Genomic DNA, 19,900 nt, shown 5'->3' with positions numbered 1-19,900 from the left:
CTGTAATCAATGATATTTATGTTTTTGTAAAAAAACGGGACAACAGAGAATCCTCTCTTTCTACTATGTGAGGATACTGTGAGAAGGATGCAGGATCAAAGGTCTCACCAGGACCAACCCTGCTGGCACTTTGATTTTGAACTATCATCCACTAAAACAGGGAAAATGAATTATTCTGTTTAAGCTACTACCAGTCTGTGGTATTTATTATGGCAGCTTAAGCAGACTACTATTCAGGCTATTGGGACCTTAAGGGATTTAGAGTTCTTTCTTTTTTATTATTAAAAGTTTTATTTTTTTAGCTGGACGATAGTGACACACACCTCCAATCCCAGCACTCAGGAGGCAGAGGCAGGCGAATCTCTGAGGCCAGCCTCTTGAGTTCCAGGAAATCCAGGGCTGATACACAGAAACTCTGTCTCGAAAAAGAGTTAGCTAGTATCAAGCCTGAGCTATCAGTCGAGCATTTATAATTAATATAAGCCTCTGTGTGATAATTGGGAAGTGCCTGCCGGGTATTTGGGAACAGGCACTCTGGAGAGAAATGTCTGACTACAGGATCACTTAAACAGCAGAAATTACTCAGACTGCTGTATCACTAAAGCCCACCCTAGTTTGAGTGACAGTTTACAAGACTGGGAACCTGGGGCACACTGCACAGCCTACATTCAGGTAGTTCACCAGGTTGAAGAGTGCCCTTTCCAGGTGCCTCAGTTTATTTAAACTTCCAGGCAGCGCCCTGCTCTAGTTTCAGAGTGTTCTTCACAGCTAAACTCCATTGATTGGAGAGGGACCATCAGGTTTTATTGCTTAACCCTGGGGAAAAGAGCCTAGTGAATTTGGTCGGTTTTAGAGACCTTCTTAAACTATTTTGAGTTGTTTATCTTCATACTGAAGGATAGAATGTTACAACTGTTAGGCAACACAGTACAATTTAGACTATAAAGATAGACTAGTTCTTCCCAGGTGAGATATGTATAGGTAACGTTTGGATATCTGACTAACAAATACTTTTTTCTGCAGTTTCCACTTAAATTTATATTTTCAAATATGGAAGTAGTATTTTGACTTTTTTCACGTGTACACACACATTTTTTTTTCTCAATCCTGAGTTGCCTTGAAGCAATCAGAATCATTGTTACAATGTTTCTTCTTTCTTGATTCTGGAGGCCAACAGGTTCCTAGAGAATCAGTAATTTGAGCCAGATCCTGGTGCACATCCTTAATCCCAGCAATCTCTATATAGTTCTAGCTGCCCTGGAACTTGCTCTGTACACCAGGCTGACCTCGAACTCACAGAGATCCGTCTGCCTCTGCTTCCCTGAGTGCTGTGATTAAAGGTGTGTGCCATCATCACCTGGCTGACTCCTTCAATTTTTCAGTAAGACATGCGTGTTAAAAGAAGCCGTAGTTTCTCCTTGTATTCTAATGGCTTTTTTTTTTTTAAATACTGTTTGCTGGTATACCCTTTCTGAACAAAGGTTGCTAGGTGACACATTTATTGCCTCTGTATATGCCTCCCATGGTTAGCCTACAGATTGGTCTGGAGTTTTGGTCTTTCCATTATTATTTGAGATAGGTCCTGATGCGTTACCCAGACTGGTCTTGCACTCTTCTTGCCTTAAGTTTCCTTGGTACTAAAAGTACAGATGTATGCCACCTCATCAGGACGTCTATTTTTGAGTGGGTTCTTTTGTCGTTTTCAGATCCAGTACCAACTTATTTAATACTTACAAAAGTACTAAGTTTAAGATACCCCAAAGGTATTTTAGGCTACATATTCCTTTCAAGTTACTGCCCTAGAATTACAGAATTCACTGAAATAGTAAAGTGGGATTTGGGGGGGAATAGGTCAGAAGGACAACGCTTCCATAACAGGAATAAGACTATCTAGTCAACTCTAACACCCCTCCCCAAGTGAAGAGATTTGCTACACTACTTATAATTTTTGAAGTGTATTTATTTTGTAATACTTTTGGGGAAGGATAGAGGAGATTATTTCACCCTCTTCTATGTAAGTAGCAAATATAAAATGTTATAATACTGTTTGCATGAAGTCTCTTTTTAATCACATAGTCTTACAAAGTTCTCATTGCTTTGATAATTATAACCAGCTAAGATTTACTTTTTTGATTGCTTTTTAACAATGCCATATGTGTGAGAATTTACAAAACTCTGTTTAGTCTACAATTAGCAAATTCTGAAAATCTGTAAATAATTTTCCCCCCTAGGTTGCAATAAAAATAATTGACAAAACTCAGTTGAATCCAACAAGTCTACAAAAGGTATGTTGATCTAGTATTTACTATTTTTAATTTTTCTGTTTTAATTGCTATATAATTTACCTCTTAAATGTTTTAACTGTTAGTAGTTAGTGCAACAAAGCTTTCTCTTTCTCCAGTGAATATAGCTTGCTGAACATAACAATGGTGCATACCTGTAATCCCAACATTTAGAAGACAGAAGCAGAAACTCTTCCCACAAGTTTAAGGCCAGCCTAAACTTTCTAATTAGGCATTTCCCTCTTCCTCCAAAAAGTTAAATGGAATTTTTCATAAATATAGTTGGGTTAACTTCATTTGAGAACAGTCATTTTAGATGTTTGACTAAGAATTTTTTTAAAAAAATACATAATATTTTCAGTTGAGAAATACACTTTTTCTTTACCTAGCTACTTGTGAGGCTGCTGGGGAAAGGAAATTGTTTGAGGCCAAGCATTTTTGAGACTAGACTTAGCAAGCAGTTTAGCAATACCTTCATCTTTTATTATAATTTAATTATAACATTTCTCCCTTCCCTTTCTTCCATCTAAGCCCTCCCATAAACCCTTCAGTGCTCTCTTAAATTTACAGCTTCTTTTTTCTCCAATTGTTACTGTATGCATATATGTATATATATATTTCTAACTATAACCTGTTCAGTTCATATAATGCCACTTGTATGTTTTTAGGGCGGACCATATGACACTGGATAACCAATATGTATTCTCTTCCCTGGGGAAGACTACCTCTTCTCTCAGTGTTCCTCAGTTATTTGTAGTTTTGTGTAGGACTAAAGCTTCTTGGTCTTTTCTCTGGTTTGGCATATTTACGGGTCATCCTTGTTCAGCACATGTTTCGGCAATCATGTTAGTGAGACTATGGTTGTAGCTTCTGATGTTACTAGGAGATGCAGTCTCACAGCAAATTACCTGATCGTCTGGCTCCTAAAATCTGCCCTCTTCCACAATGTTTAAACCTTAGGTAAAGAACTATTGGACTTTTTGTTTGTTTGTTTTCTGGGATAATTCGAGACAGGGTTTCTATGTTTAACAACCCTAGCTGTCCTGGAACTCACTCTGTAGACCAGACTGGCCTTGAACTTACAGAGATCTACCTGCCTCTGCCTCCTGAGTGCTAGGATTAAAGGACTGTGCCACCGCTGCCTTGCAGGCAATATACCATTTTAAAATACATACATACTGCTACCATTTAGCTACAAATTTTTTTTATTTCTCTGTGTAGCAACTTTGGCTGTCCCAAAACTTGCTTTGTAGACTGAGATCCACCTGCCTCTGCCTCCCAGTGTTGGGATTAAATGTATGTGCCACCATCACCACCTGACTCTGCTTTGGCTTTTTAAAACTTTATTATTGTTGTGTGAATGCATGATGTACCTGTGTTGAGTACCATGGCACATCTGCAGAGGTCAGTGGACAGCTGCATGGAGTTGGCTTTCTCCTACTTTTTTATGTGGGTTCTGGAGGTAAAATTCAGGTTGTCTGGGTTACATAGCAAGTTCTTTTACACACTGAGGCATCCCATCCTTCTTATCTATCTTAACTGAATGTCTAACTTAACCAGGAACAAGTCATTAAACTTTTCAGTTTCAGGTCTTTGTTGTTGTTGTTGTTGCTTATTTGTTTTTTTTGAGGCGGGGTTTCACTGTATCCTTGACTGGACTGCAATTTTCTATATAGATGAGGCTGTCCTCACATTCTTAGAGTTCTTCTGCCTTGCTTTCCCACCTGAGTGCCGAGATTAAAAGTGCCCCCATGCCCAGGAAGTTTCTCATCTTTAAAATAGAGATAGTTTGATCCAGTGTTGGTGGTGTAGCCTGTAGCGTTAACTACTGGCAGTGCCGACACAGGAGAATCTCTTGAGTCCAGATATTTGAAACTCACCTAGGCAATATATCAAGACCTCATAATGATTGTTAATTAATATTTTTATTTTCTCAAAGTGGATGTATTAATGAAACAGTTTATATAAAAGAGCTTTGTAAACCTCAAATTCTACAGTTGTAAGTTACTTTGGTGTATGTAATGCATAATTTAATTACTACTGTATTCCTAATGATGATTTTTATCTTGAATTTTTTGGATATCTGTTATTTGGAGAGGACCAGGGAGGAGGTAGATTTCATCTGATACTATAAATACTATTGAAATATGATGCAAACAGGTCGCAGTCCTTTGTTCTGAAGTATGAATTCTATTTGCTTGCTTGCTTTCTCTTCTCCCTCTTTCCCTGCCTGCCTCTCTCCCTCCCTTCTTTTTTCTCTTTCTTACCAGGTCTGAATAAGCAATCTTGGCTGGCCTCAAACTCACCTAGAGTGTGCCTGCCTTTGAGTGCTGGGATTAGAGGCACATTGCCATTATGCCCCAATCTGTTTTCTTAAATTTTCATATCTAAGACTTAATGCTAATAAATAAGCTAGGAAATACTATAATATTCAGAAATTTACTATAAAATTTTAAGGACTCTTAATTCTGTGGGTTTTTTTTTTTCCTTTTCTTTCAAGACAGGGTTTCTCAGTGTAACAGTCCTAGCTGTCCTGGAACTAGCTCTTGTAGACAAGACTGGCCTTGAACTCACAGAGCTCTGCCTCCCAAGTGTTGGGATTAAAGGTGTGCACCACCACTGCCCAGCTAATTCTGTGTTTTATGGTACAAATTATTTATTGCTATGTGAACCTAGAGATAGTTAGAATTCTACCAGTTTTCCAGGTGGTTTAACATAGGTTTGTCTCAGGTTGGTTATAATTTCCCCTTGCTTTCTTTTTGCTTGCTTTAGTTTTTCATTTTACTTAGTCATTGTTATTATAAGGCACTGTTACTAAAGCATCAAATTATTACAATATATGTTTTCTTAGCATACTGTAGTTTAGTCCAATAGTATGATTGCATTTTTGCACTGGCATCAATTTTTATTTATAATCTAATAGTTAAAACTTCATAATTGTGGTTTTGTTTTTTTAATTTTTTTTTAAACCTCTTCACTCTTTAGGGGCCCACCACTCAGCTCTGGAATAAATGCATGGAGTCTTATTCTTTCTTATGAATGTTCAACCTTAGCTTGGCTTTGTTTCTAGCCAACTTTTCTTTAATTATCCTTTCTACCTTTTGCCTCTGGGCTTTTATCTTTCTCTTTTCTATATACTTTTCTTTACCTCGTACTCCATGGCTTGCTATGTAGCTGGGTGGCTGGCCCCTGGTGTCTCCTCTTCTTCCTCCTCCATTCCTCTTTTTCTCCTAGAAGCCCCACCTATCCCTCTCCAATCTAACTATTGGCTGTTCTGCTCTTTATTAGGCCTATCAGGTGTTTCAGGCAGGCAAAGTAACACAGCTTCACAGAGTTAAATCAATGCAACATAAAAGAATGCAACACATATTTGCATCATCAAACAAATATTCCATAGAATAAATGAATGTAACACATCTTTAACTAATATTCTACAACAGTGTAGTTCAGGTGTGAACCAGCCACTGAAGACTTGTCCCAGAGTTAGATATATCCAAACTAAGTAATTTGATAAGTATATTTGACTGATTGGGCAATATTTAAAACCAGGTGTGTATTAAATGAGTAGCCTTTTTTCTTTTCTTTTCTTTTTCTCTTTTTCCCCAAGACAAAGTTTCTCTGTGTAGCCCCGAATGCCGTAGAACTCAACTCTGTAGACCAGGCTGGCTCTTTTACGAGTTCCGCCTTCTCTGCCTCCTATGTGTTGGGATTAAAGGCCTATTGAGTAGTCTTTCTTTTTTTTTTAATAATAAAATAAGCTATAAGTAGTCTTTATATATTTGTTTTCAGTTTTTTTAATGGTGAGTTGTTTTTGAAAAATGACAACTGGGTATGAGACAACTTTGGCCATTTTTGAGGCTTGCTCTAATAGCTTTTCCTTGGTGGTTATCATTCACAATTGTGTACACTCTGGTAACAATTCTCTCTATATATCTTTGTTTTATTTTGTTTTTGTTTTTAAACAGGGTCTTATTATGTAGCTTAAGCTGGATTTGAGCTTGTGACTGTTCTCTTGCCTCTGTGGGATTACAATTCTGAGCCACTAAGCCCTCACAAACAGTATATTGAACTATCTGTTTAGTCACATTTGACCATCAACTATGTAGTTTATTAATGTTGCCATTACTAGAAGAGGTTCAGCAACTCACCCAGGCATTTTTGAATATATTTTAGAATGGTGTTGATTTTATTATATTCAAGCTGGCACATTGAGTCAGATAACTTTACTAAATACATATAAGTAAACCCGAAATTTTGAGTCTCTTTTTCTAACCATTGAGTGCATATACATCCGATAAAGGATAAATGTAGGTTTCTTTTTCCCCATTGTTTTTGTACTTTTCGCCTTCTACTACTTTTAATTTCTACTAAGGTTTTGGGTCAGTTTTTAATGAATTTCTGTAATATTTATGTATATAAATAAATTTAAATAAAAAGCAGAAAGTCATAAAGCTGGGTGTGGTAGTAGGTTTATAAATCCTAGCCCTGGGGAGACAGAGACAGGTGGCTCTTGATGACTGAGCAGTCTAATGTACTTGGCAATTCTCAGGCCAGTGAGAGACGCTGACCACAAATGAATGAGTGAATGACAGAGCTGGCCAGCCTAGTCTGCTTTCCAAATAAGACCATAAACCAACATGTTAGAGTGGGTGACACCTGAGGAATGATATCAAGGTTATCTTCCAACCTCTGTAGTAACATTTACTCTACATACAGAGATCATAGTTCATTTTTTAGACAAAAAATGCTTACCTTTTCAAAATTCCTAGACTTTGTTCATTCATTCCTTCATTTTATTTATTGAGACAGGGTTTCTGTACATGGCCCTGGTTATCCTGTAATTCACTATGTGGCTAGCATGGAACTTAAGAGATCTGTCTGTCCCTTCCAGGTGCTAGGATTAAAGGCATGTACCACTTTATTGAAGCATGTCTGTATACTAAGTGTAACCCATCTAAAGTCAGGGTATTTTCCTTCATTCTTAGAAGTAGACTGTCAGCAAAGGAGTAATGCTTAGAGCATGTGTAAGACAGACTGCATGAACTGAAATCAGGCTTCAGTCCTACCTACTGTGTGATAAGTCATGTCATTGTCTGGGTCTTTTCAAACACGTTGTAGGCGGTTAGAAAAAAGTAAGTTAATACTTAGAGTTTTTTGCAAAGATCAGAACATACTTGACATATCATAAGAACACAGTAGGCCTTGATCTCTGCTGAGTAGTAGTTTGCTTGGATTTTGGTGAGGGTTTGTAGGAGTGGGAAAAGTGTTTGGTGTATTTAAAATTATTCCTCTAATAGGAAATAAGTGGCATTTAGGAAGTGAAGTAGTTTACAATTAGGTCTCTTTTGTAGGACTTAATTGTGGTACACTGTTAATGACAATAAATATTAATATTTGCATGTTTAGTTTTTAGGCAAATTCTAGTCATTCTTTCTATCTGGTTTATTGTTTTTGCTTTATGAAAGAGTTTCACTATGTAGCCCTGGCTGGCCTAGAACTTGCTTTGTAGACCAGGGTGGCCTGGGCCTTACAGAAGTCCACTTGCCTCTCTGCCTCTGAAGTGCTGGATCAAAGCTGTGTACTACTCCACACTCTGGGATAGACCCTGTTAAAATGAGGGAGGCAGGGAGATTAAGTAATAATCTACCCTAATTGATGAATGATGAATACTTTAGTCAGGTATTCATCCTGTTACATATGTGAAAGAACCATTGATAAAGACATGCTGGAATTGCTCTTGTATATTGGTCGACATAGGCTTTTGTTTCTGCTCCTTTATGTTGCACTTTTATAATTAACTTTTTCTGATTTAGGTTTTTAAAAACCCTAGATAAGAACTGAGCTTAGGCTTCCTGTTTGAGGAACTGTAAAGAGGTTGGTCAGTAGTTTCAGTCTGAGAAAATATTTTAGGTACCTGAAAGAAGTAGGATTTATACCCTACCTCCCCTCAGGCCATGTTTTCTTTTCTTTTTTTCTTCTTTGGTTTTTGGAGACAGTATTTCTCTGTGCAACCCTGACTGTTCAAGAACTTGCTGTGTAGACTAGGCTGGCCTCAAATTTGTAGAGATCCGCCTGCCTCTGCTTCCTGAGTGCTGGAATTAAAGGCATATGCCACTACCTCCTGGATTCCAAGTCTTTTTTGGGGGGCAGAGGGTTTTTGAGACAAGGTTTCTCTGTGTAGCCCTAGCTGTCCAGAACTCCCTTTGTAGACCAGGCTGGCCTTGAATTTACAGAGATCCACCCGCTTGCCTATGCCTCCTGAGTGCTGGAAATAAAAGTGTGCACCACCAAAGCCTGGCTCAAACCATGTTTTAAATCTACATTCATTCATCATTCATTCATTCATTCAGTTCGTAAACATTTAAATGCCTACTGTATGTCAGGCACTGTTCTGTGATTGTGAGTACATCATTGAGCCAGGTGAAGTTTTTACTTTCTTGGAGAATGTTATGAAGAAAACCAAGCAGGCTGTATGCACTGTATTATTAATTTCCTTTTAGTCATGATTCTTTGGTATCTGGGACCTTACTAGCTCTACCCTTGGTAAGCTAATTCTTAGTGATAACAAATTACTGTCCCTTACATGTGCCTTTAATATGCAAACCAGAAAATTCAGAGCCTGTATTTGAAACCACCTGCTCTGTCTGGCCCTTAAGTATACCCTCTGGCCTGGTGTCAACTAGAGACTATCTGTATCTCAGAGTTTCTGAGATTATCCTAAATAGCAAGTCCAAGCAAGTGCCTTGCTCCGGTTTGCCTTTCCTGTGGAAGCCATAATAAAGGCTTGACTCCTCATTTTCCCTGCCTGCCACTGCCTCCTAACTAACTCTGGTCTCCCTTTGTGATTGCATGTTGTCTCCTCTTTTGGGAAAACTGTGGTCACAGGTTGTCATGGATCTCAGAAGGGGCAACATCTTTGTAGTAGTTCATTTAAGAAATGTCCTGTCCTCTACAAGACTGTGATACCATCAGATAAGTACAGCTGACCCCAGTGCTGTGCTATAAAATTTTACCTAGGCCTTGACCTACACCCTTCCTGGGTGAAGAAGTACATTTAAGTACATAGAAATTTTCAACGTTGATGCACAAAGACTGGAGAGTACCAGCCGTAGGCTTTCAGAGGTCTCAATTCTGTCTTCTCTGGGACAACTTGTCACCACTGTGATATAGACAGCCATCTTTTTCTTAAAACTGGAACCATCTAATTAAGAACAAGACATAATATGTAATAAAATAGTTGTTTTTACAATGTAGCCCTGATTGCTGACTGGTTTGTTGGCCACTCTTCCGCTCCCACAGCGTCTTTTTCTGGTGTCCAACAACTGTTGTTAGGCAGCTTTCCTCCCTTGCTGTAGATGAGCATCTGTCTTTACGTCTGTAACACTGTTCTCTGTCTCACCATATGGCGCTCCAAAAGTAAAACCCACTGTCGAGCCTGTGGTCTTCTCAATTCTTCCCTTCTGCAGAGTAAATGCTCAGACTCTTGGTCACTCAGCAGGAGATGCCCTTAATGTAGGCTTATTTTATAGTGTTCTTAAATTGGATGTTTTCTTTACCTGAGTTACATGGTTCTTGCTAAAGTGCTTTTTTTCTGTAACTTGGACTTGTATGTGTCAGTGTGTGTGTTGTAGGTGTGGTATTCTACCCCTGAGCTACATCCCCAGTCCTATTGAGACATTTTTGAGCCATGAACCTTTTTTGTTAACTGTCACTACTTTTGTGCTGTCTAAATTAGGTGAGAAGTTTTCACCCATTTAAAATATTAAGCAAGACAGTCACAGAGATTGTTCAATGGAGAATTCTCCTTCCAAGTTGGTGCTGTAGACTAAGTAGTAAAACATTTGGTGTTATTTATTTTAGTGTATGAATGTTTTGCCCATGTGTGTGTATGTGTACCACATACATACCTGTTGTATTCTATAGGACTGATTTACGGATGGCTTTAAGCCACCATGTAGGTGTCAGGAATCAAATCATGGTCCTCTACAAGAGCACTAAGTGCTCTTAACTACTGAACCATCTTTCTAGCCTTGCTAAAACATCTTCTTTTTGGAGACAGGATATCTTTATGCTGCCTAGGCTGGTCTCAAACTTCTAGGTCCATGTGATCCTTCTTTGAAGTGCTGGACTCATCAGCCACTATCTCTCTCTCTCCTTTATTTGTTTTAATTTGGTTGGTTAGTTAATGGATTAAAAAAACAATTTTTTAAAAGGCAGTCTTGCCGTAATAGCCCAGCTTGGCCTGGAACCCACAGCTTTGGCGTTCCTTTTGTTGTAGCTTCTCAGGCTGGGATTCTAGTCCGTCTGAAGCTCACAGGGAGACTAGGCCAATTCTTGAGAATTAAACAGAAGTAGGATTAGCCAAGGAACAGTAATGTGATTTAAGAGTTAATGGAAGGTATATGGCTCTGTGCTAGAGGGTCTTAACTGTATTAACACATACTGAGTGCAGCAAAAACTCAAAAGACTGACCTAGATAGGAAATGTCACCAGCCAAAGGACAGGTGGAACACCCTGTGCTCTCTTTTCAAAAGGTTGACGTGTCTACCACTTGTTTAATATCATCTTCCTTCTCTCTGATATGTCGAGAACAAATGTAAGGCTCTGAGGTACTTTTAGCAAGCATGGGTTAGTTTAGTAGTTGCCGAACTCTTAGAAAATGGTTCCTTGGATCTTAATCTCTACTTCAGATATTGGTGATGAATGCTCTGTGTTTATATATGACAGCCAGCTCTGAAAAATACTTTTGTCTTGGCTAGAGCAATGGCTCACAGTCGAGTGCTTTTTGCTCTTCCAGGGGACCCAGGTTTTACTTCCAGCACTCACATAGCTGCTTGCAACCATCTCTAGTTCCAGTTCCAGGAGAGAACAGCTTCTGGTTTCTTCAGGCACACGTGGTGCACATTCATACATGCAGACAAAACACCATACATATAAATATACATAAATAAAAATTAAAAAATTATCTTTTATGATAGATACCATCTTTGAAGCCAGATAGAAATCTTCGTATAGTCTATATCAAGTTCATCTCCTGTTAGTCTGAAGTCAAGCCAGAAATCTTTGGAAAAGGTATATCGTTTCCATACCATTTTTGGCCATTTAACTTGGTGAAATCACAGAATGTTAATATGAGACCTCAAAAAATGGAAAACAGTTGTTTTCTGTTCATGTCAGTCAACAAAAACCTCAATTTCAGTTTTTTCTCTTTGATTTCTTGAACTCTATATGTGATGGGTTCATATGTTTCTCCTAAAATTCCAATGCTTTCTTAAAAATTCTTTTTATCTTATGTGTGCATATTCCATGATATACATGTGGAGGTCAGTAAAACTTGAAGGAATTATTTCTCTCCACCATGCAGGTCTTGGGGATGAAACTCAAATCATCAGTCCTGGCACAAGTGACTTCACCAGTTGAGCCATCTTTAGTTGCCACCGGTTGTGGTGGTTCCTTCCCACAGTCCTAGCACTTGGGAGGCAGAAGCAGGTGGATCTCTGAGTTTGAGGCCATCCTGGTCTACATAGTGAATTCCAGGCCAGCGTGGCTACACATGACCCTGTCTCAAAACAAAAACAAAGTTTACTTCCCTCTACAGCTACGTTAACTACCTGGACTATACATGGCTTCACCACCCTAAGTGTACATTTAAGGATGTTCAGTATGCCAAGAGCATGGAACAACATAGAACAATAATATTTTGTCTGACACAATAAAAACTAGCTGTATAAAGGTGACTCTGAATGTCTGTTCTTCTCCCTCAGAGGTCTGATCTGTTCCTAACCATGCTATATTCTATTTTAACTCACTTCAAATATTTTGTTCTTCAGTAACTTTTCTGAAATGGCATAATGAACCATTGCCACAATTAAAACTGCCTCTTGGCCAAGAAGATGGCCCAGCAGATTCTTGCTTCCCTGAATGAGGACTTGGGTTTAATCCTGAGAACTTCTGTGACGAAAGGAAAGAACTAACTTCCACAAATTGGCTTCTGCCTTCACATGTGTACTGTGACACATGCACACACTAAATAAATGGAAAAAATTAAACTACCTGGTAATAGTCTCAATTTTCAACCTATTCTAAAAACAGTCTGTATTGCTTTCTGTTAAAAAGAAATCTGTAAATAAATTTTAATTTCCTGCAGGGCGTTGGTGGCACATGCCTGTAATCCCAGCACTTGGGAAGCAGAGACAGGAGGATCTCTGATTTCAAGACCTACCTGGTCTACGGAGTGAGTTCCAGGACAGCCAGGGCTATACAGAGAAGCCTTGTCTCAGAAAGAAAAACAAACAAACAAAACCCCACAAAACAAAAGTTCCCTATAAAGAAGCAACGACATAGGGGCTTTCTTTTCTTCTATTCCTACCTGTTGTAATTTTTTTAAAAAGCTTCGCTAGAGAGAAAAACACTTTGCAACAGAACTCATGTGAAGAGGTTTTTATTAGGGGAAAGGGAGTGTAAAGGGGGGAAGGTGGGAGGGAAAAGGGGAGACCGGCCTCTGAAGACAAGAGAGGCAGAGAACAAGCTGGGTAGGGGGAGGTAGGCAGGGCTCTTTTCAAAGGGAACATAGTGAATGTGCTCAGCAGGTGCTGTTAGTGTCTACAGCTGAGGACATAGCCTGTCAGAACGCTAAGGGCAGGCCAGTACAGATGCCTGCATACTAACACTGCCATCTAACTACTTGTTTTTTAAAGTCTAAAAGTAGAAAACTACAGATTTTATTTTGCAGTATTTTGAAACTCTTTGCATCAGTTTGCCAGAGTCTTTGCACAGTATGCTGCAGACATGAAACTGCAGTAGACAAGAGCCTGAGTTGCCAGCCTGCTACAGATCAGTGCAGGAGAGTCAAGGAAGAAGACAATAGCAAAGAAAAGAAAAGAAAAGAAAAGAAAAAGAAGGGGAAAAAAGATTAACAATTATTCCATGACCAAGATATTGAGCTGTTGGAGAAAGAAGTCCAAGAGATGTTCCTAAGAGTCCCACAGAGGGAGGGAAGAAAGGAAGGAAGGAATTAACAGTGCATTAGAAGCAATCCTCAGGACTTACAGGACTCATGGGGAAGGAATTTTCTTTAAAAAGGGCTGCATTGTGGCTAGAGAGATGGCAAAACATGCATTAAATGAATAGGCTGGGCACTGGTGGTGCATGTATTTAATCCCAGCACTCAAGGTTAGGAGGCAAAGGCAGGTGGATCTCTGTGAATTCAGGACCAGCCTGGACTATAGAACAAATTTCACGACAGCCAAGACTACACAGAAAAGATGGGAGGAAAGTACCCATCTGGGAAAGAAGCCTTGGTCTTTAAAAAAAGAATCCACAAATGAATCCAATGTACAGAGTTCTGAAGACTACTGTTTTGTTTTTCCTTTAACATTATTTTGTGTGTGTGACCTGCCTGCATATGTTTGTGCATGGTATTATGTCTGATTCTCACTGAGGTCAGAAGAGGGTGTTAGATCCCCTGGGACTGTAATTACAGGCAGTTGTGAATTGCCATATGGGTGCTGAGAATTGAATCCTGGTTCTCTGCAATAGTAACAAGTGCTCTTAACCATTGAGCCAACCCTCCAGCCTCTGAAGACTACTGATTTATAAAAGCTGAGGCAACAGTGCCCCAAGTAGCCTAGTGGCAAGGAGCACTGCAGACCACATCAAGAGCACTAACTAGTTCTCTCTACCTGTGAAATAGATAATTCCTTGAGTATCCCATAACTAAGATTTCCTCAAGATACCAAAAAGGCCATCACTGCTGCAGAACTCTGAATTACCAACAGTGGCTCCAAAACAAACACCAGCTTTGAAAAGAAAATAGTCACCAGACACTGTAGCCTGTGTCTGTAATCCCAGCATTTGGGAAACTGAGGCAGGAAACTCACCATGATTTTAACAAAACCTAGTCTACAGAATGTGTTCCAGGCTGGCCTGGAAAATTTAGTTAGACACTGTCTTAAAATTAAAGTGAGATAGTGGGCTGGTGATGTACCTCAGTGATGGAACATTTGCCTTAGGTCCTAGGTTCAATCTCTAGTACTGCAAACAGTAATCTACAGCTGACCCAGCACATTACTGTTCATGGCACCCAAGGAGCCCTGCTGTAAATGCCCTAACTTCCTTACCATCACTCTAACAGAGGACTCAGAGCTCTGTGGGGTTGCAGCCAGAAGAAGCATAGCTTTGTGAAGTTCTGATCTACTTAACATTTAGATAATTACCCCAAATTCATTACAATTGAAAACAGCAGAAAGCAAAAACCAGTCCTAACAAAGGGTGTGATGGTGCTTGACTTGTCATCCTAGTATTTGGGAAGCAGAGGCAGGTAGCTTTCTGTGTGTTCAAGGCTACCCTGATCTACTTAGCAAGTTTTATTCAAGCCAGCTATGTACTTGGGCCTTGTTTGGGTAGGAAGATAAAGAAAAAAGGGAGATTGTAGAGATGGCTCAGTAGTTAAGAGCACTGGCTTTTCTTTCAGAGGACACAGGTTGGTTCCTAGCACCCATGAGGTGGCTCACAGTCATCTGTAACTATAGTTCTTGGGGATCTAATACCCTCTCTGACCTCTGCAGCACTGCATGCACCTGGTGCACTTACATGCAGGCAGAACACTCATATCCATAAAATAAATAATTTTTTAAATCCTCTAAAAAATAATGGTCTTTATTTGCCAGCATGTTTTTCTAGCACACACTTGTCTTTTCTTTGTACATTTCTGTATATCCTGCTTGAGCCAGTTGTGTAACAATCTCATCTTGGTTAACTGGTGTAGCTGTATGTGTTCGATTGGCATAGGCTCAGGTCCGAGGAGAGTCCTTCTCTGTACTACCTCTCATCCTGAAAGAGGTAGGAGAAGCTTCACACAGATCTAAGATGGGAGAACCCGATGGCCAAACTTTCCAGCTCTGCTCACTTTGATTTTGCTACTATCACATTGGCTAAAACGAGTTGTACAGCAAGTGTAGCTGCATGTGAGGTGTGGCTCAAGAGGACCCATATTGCTGGGTGGTGGTGGCGCACACCTTTAATTCAGCACTCGGGAGGCAGAGGCAGGCGGATCTCTGTGAGATCGAGGCCAACCTAGTCTACAAGAGTTAGTTCCAGGACAGGCTCCAAAGCTGCAGAGAAACCCTGTCTTGCAAAACCAAAAAAAAAAAAAAAAAAAAAAAAGGTGCGAAAATAAATTCAGAGTGTGGTTCTTGTTCCCCTCGGGACTGCTGCCATTTCCATTAATGGAAACATTTTGGAATACTGTTTGGTAATAAGTTATAAATGTACTTCAGGGTTACTTTAAATTTCTGTATTATTTTGTTCTTAGGAATAGGGTAGTATAAATAATGAAGCAGTTATCTAAGAAAAACTTAAATTTTTACTGTAAGCAGAGTATAACATTTAATAACGTAGGGCTTTGTCTTTTCTTTTCTTTTTTTTTTAGCTCTTCAGAGAAGTAAGAATAATGAAGATTTTAAATCATCCAAACATAGGTACTTTCCATTTTCTTAAATACTTGGGGTCTTGGAAATGTGTCATAAAGCTAAACATGTATTTCTGAAGTGATAGGAAGCTTCCCCCAACCCAGGTATATTTTTAATAAAATATATACAAGTTACTGTTTGTACTAGCTCTTTGAAAGTACAGGGATTGAACATTTTGACTTAAGGTTTTTTTTAAAAAAATTCTTTATTTTATTGGTGTTTTGTTTACATATATGTATATCTGTGTGAGAGTGTCAGATCTCCTGGAACTAGAGTTACAGAGAATTGTGAGCTACCGTATGAGGGCTGGGAATTGAACCCAGGTCCTCTGGGGAGCAGTCAGTGCTCTTAAACACTGGGCCATCTCTTAAACATTTGTCTTAAGCTTTAATGCCATATGAGTATGTATAATCAGGCTGATTAATTTTTTTAGTGTATTGGGAAATCTAATTGTATTTCATTAGTTGATAATATTTTCAAAGATAAACTTGCTGTGTCTGTGTTCCTAAGAAAATATTTGTACAAAGTAGTATATAAAAGATGGGATAATATTATCTAACGAAATTGGTATAGGAAATCATTCTTTTTTTTTTCCCCTTTGGTCTTTCAAGACAGGGTTTCTCTGTAGCTTTGGAGCCTGTCCTAGAACTAGCTCTTATAGACTAGGCTGGTCTTGAACTCACAGAGATCTGAGTGCTGAGATTAAAGGCATGTACCACTGCCGCGCAGCTTGGAAATCATTCTTTAAAAGAAGCTTGGGTTGGAAATTTGCTTGTGATATATTTCCCTAGCATGCCCAAGACCCTACCCTCAGACCTCAGCTCCAGAGGAAAGAAAAAAAATGTAATTTTTGCTGCCTATGTCAGATAATTGTAATCTTACCTTCTAGGGAGGCTGAGGCAGGAAAACACCAAATCCACAGTTTGGCTAAACTACAGAATGAGATCAAGGCCAGCCTTTTAATTTAAATCATATCTCAAAATAAGTATTAAAAAGTTTGGGGATAATGCAACCGGGCACACGCTTTTAATCCCAGCACTCAGAAGTCAGAGGCAGGCGGATCTCTGTGAGTTCGAGGCCTGCCTGGGCTACAGAGCTAGTTTCAGGACAGACTCCAGAGCTACAGAGAAACCCTGTCTTGAAAGACCCAAAAATTAAAAAAAAAAAAAGAAAAAAAAGTAGTATTTTGGGAATAATGCTTGACTAGTATTTGTGAGACCCTAGATTCAATTCTCAGCACTACAAAAGAAAAAAAAAATATTTGTCATATAACCCCCCTTCTAATTATTTCTAGTTTTACTTTCAGAATATTAACAAAGAAAGGTACCTAGTTATTTTAGAGTTGCCTAAGTTTCCCATGTTACAGTAGTCTCCTTAAAATTGTAGTAACAGATGAAAGGGCTTGCCTTTGCCAAAAGGGTAATAGGTAAGAAAAGTGAAGAACAGGGTTGAGCTGCTGGAAGAACAACCCACTTACAACTTATACAGACAGCATCATAGATGGTAACAGGAAGAGAGGAAGTGAGAAAGTAGTCATATGGCCAGAATGCTGAGCACATTTTCAACACCCAAAACTAATCTTTATTTTTATGGTTTCTTTCTTTTTTTTTTTTCCAAGACAGGATTTCTCTGTAGCTTTGGAGCCTGTCCTGGAACTAGCTCTTGTAGATCAGGTTGGCCTCGAACTCACAAAGATCTGCCTGCCTCTGCCTCCCGAATACTGGGATTAAAGGCATGCACCACGACCGCCCAACTTAAAAATTTTTTTAATAAAATTCTGTAAAACGGTATTTTTTTTTAATCCCTAAAAAGCATATAAGAACCAGCTTTCTAAAACCTTTAGCAGGGGGTTGGAGAAATGGCACAGTGGTTAAGAGCACTGACTGCTCTTCCAAAGGACCCAGGTTCAATTCCCAGCACCCACATGGCAGCTCACAACTGTCTGAATATCCAGTTATAGGGGAACTGATACCTTCATACCAATGCACATAAAATAAAGTTAAATAAACCATAAAAATATTTAAAAAAATAAAATAAAACCCTTATCAGGAAATAACTGGGGTATTTTTTTAGCTTATAAGTACATGTTTTGTACATACAGTTGTTTGTTCTTTTTTCTCATTTCTTCTTTCCCTTCAGTGAAGTTGTTCGAGGTCATTGAAACGGAAAAAACACTCTACTTAATCATGGAATATGCAAGTGGAGGTAAGCACATTTATATTGCTTCCAGCATGAGAGGGTATGTGTATGTTTTCCTTTTTTTCTCTTTAAGAACAGTGTGCAGCCACAGTACCTGTATTAAGATTTTATTTAACAGTCAGGCAGTGGTGGTTCATGCCTTTAATTCTAGCACTTGGTTGAATGACTGTCTTAGATTTTGTATGGCTGTGATAAAACCATGACCAAAAATAAGTTTAGGAGAAAGGGTTTATTCAGCTTATACTTTCACATTATTTATAGTATATCTATCATTGAAAAAAAACAGGGTAGGAACCTGGAGACAGGAGCTGATAACAGAGGCCATAGAAGATGCTGCTTACTGACTTGCTCCTGATGGCTCACTCAGCCTGCTTTCTTTTTCATTTTTCTTTTTCCTCCAGCCTTCCTTTCTTATAGCACCCAGGAACACTAGCCCAGGGATGGTACCACCCAGAATAGCCTGGGCTCCCCTACATTAATAACCAATTAAGAAGATGCTGTACAGGCTTGTCTACAGTTCAGTCTTATGGAGGCATTTTCTGATTGAGGTTCCCTCCTCTCAGATAGTTCTATGTCAAGTTGACATAAAGCTAACCCGTACAATGACATTAAGTACATTCACATAATTCCATACTCCTCACTATTGTCTGTTTCTCCAGAAATACTCCTAAACTGAAGTTGTACATCCATTAAATAAGCTTTAACTGTTTCCTTTCTTTTTCTCAGCTCCTTACATCCACCAAACTATTTTCTGTCTCTGAATTGGACTAGTTTAAGTATCAAATATAATGAGATTGTACAATATTTGTCCATTTGTTCTTGACTTAGAATATTTTCCTTACTATGATGTTGTCAAAGTCATCTACACTGTGGCATGTACTGGAATTCCTGAAGCATGTCCTAATTGGTCTTATCAGTAAAAACCTCAAGTCAGATATCGAGGTAAATGATGAAAGATCAGAGAAATAAAGGAATGGCCGCAGTCACTTCTTACCTCCCACATCCTCCCACCTGAAGGACTGAGATCCTGTCTCTGCCCTGTGTTGTCACTTCCTGTCTCCTCTCTACAGACCTCCAGACCTCTATGGTTAACTTGTGGCTATCTCTACCCTCTAATCTCCTGACTGGCTTTATTTCTCAGAACACAAAATATCACAACAAATTTCCTTTCTTTTTAAATTCTGAATAACAATCTGAGAGGGAGACTTATGTATCTACAGACATTTTGTTTATCTCAAGTATTTGAGAGTTTTGATGTATAAATATATGATAGATGTTTTATATCAGTTTCTTAGGTTTTTGTTTGGTTGGTTTTTGGTTTTTCAGGACAAGGTTTCTCTTTGTAATCCTGACTATCCTGAAACGATCTCAGTAAATCAGGCGAATTTGTGTGCCTCTGCCTCCTGAGTGCTGTGATTAAAGGTGTGTGCCACCAGCACAGTTTTCTTGGTTTTGTTTGTTTGTTTGTTTGTTTTGTTGTTGTCGGTTTTTTTTTTTACTGGGGATTGAAATCTAGGTAGGGCTTCAAAACATAAACTTTATCTCAGAGCTACATATCCAACTTATTATCAGATTTTAATGTCATTGATAAATGTATTTACAAAAGCCAAAAATGGCTTCAATACATATGATTACAAGTTGATGTGTGACTTGGGGGGTAGTGGTGGCGCACACCTTTAATCCCAATACTTAGGAGGAAATGGCAGATCTTGTGAGTTCAAGGCCAGCCTGATCTAAGGAGTGAGTTCCAGGACAGGCTCCAAAGCTACAGAGAAACCTTGTCTTCAAAAACAAACAAAAAACAAAAAGCTAAGTGGATGTGTTTAGCCTCTTTTGGTTCTAAAGGTTTTTCTTAAAGGCTGAGCTTGTGGGGACTGGTGGTTCAGAACCACATGTAAGTTCTGTTGTATAGAACAGCTGCCTTCCTGGTCATCAGTTCTTACTCTGTTT

The 19,900-nt window shown here is 38.9% G+C and overlaps 1 protein-coding gene across 17 annotated transcripts in view; it reads left to right on the top strand.

Annotated features, from left to right (window-relative positions):
- Positions 1-19,900, top strand: part of Mark3 (microtubule affinity regulating kinase 3) — a 93,342-nt gene that overhangs the window by 29,545 nt on the left and 43,897 nt on the right. For 14 of the 17 annotated variants that reach the window (XM_085697981.2, XM_085697979.2, XM_048431367.3 and 11 more), the window contains exons 3-5: positions 2,232-2,285; positions 15,712-15,760; positions 17,891-17,956. In XM_085697981.2, the coding sequence (XP_085554107.1) occupies positions 2,232-2,285; positions 15,712-15,760; positions 17,891-17,956 (169 nt within the window). The remainder of the gene's footprint in view (positions 1-2,231; positions 2,286-15,711; positions 15,761-17,890; positions 17,957-19,900) is intronic. The other 3 variants (XM_085697980.2, XM_085697977.2, XM_048431361.3) reach the window with 1 other exon arrangement.

Source organism: Myodes glareolus, chromosome 11 (assembly GCF_982192425.1).
Source record: "Myodes glareolus chromosome 11, mMyoGla1.1, whole genome shotgun sequence".
Taxonomy (NCBI): Eukaryota; Metazoa; Chordata; class Mammalia; order Rodentia; family Cricetidae; genus Myodes; species Myodes glareolus.
This window is presented reverse-complemented; position numbering and strand designations above follow the sequence as displayed.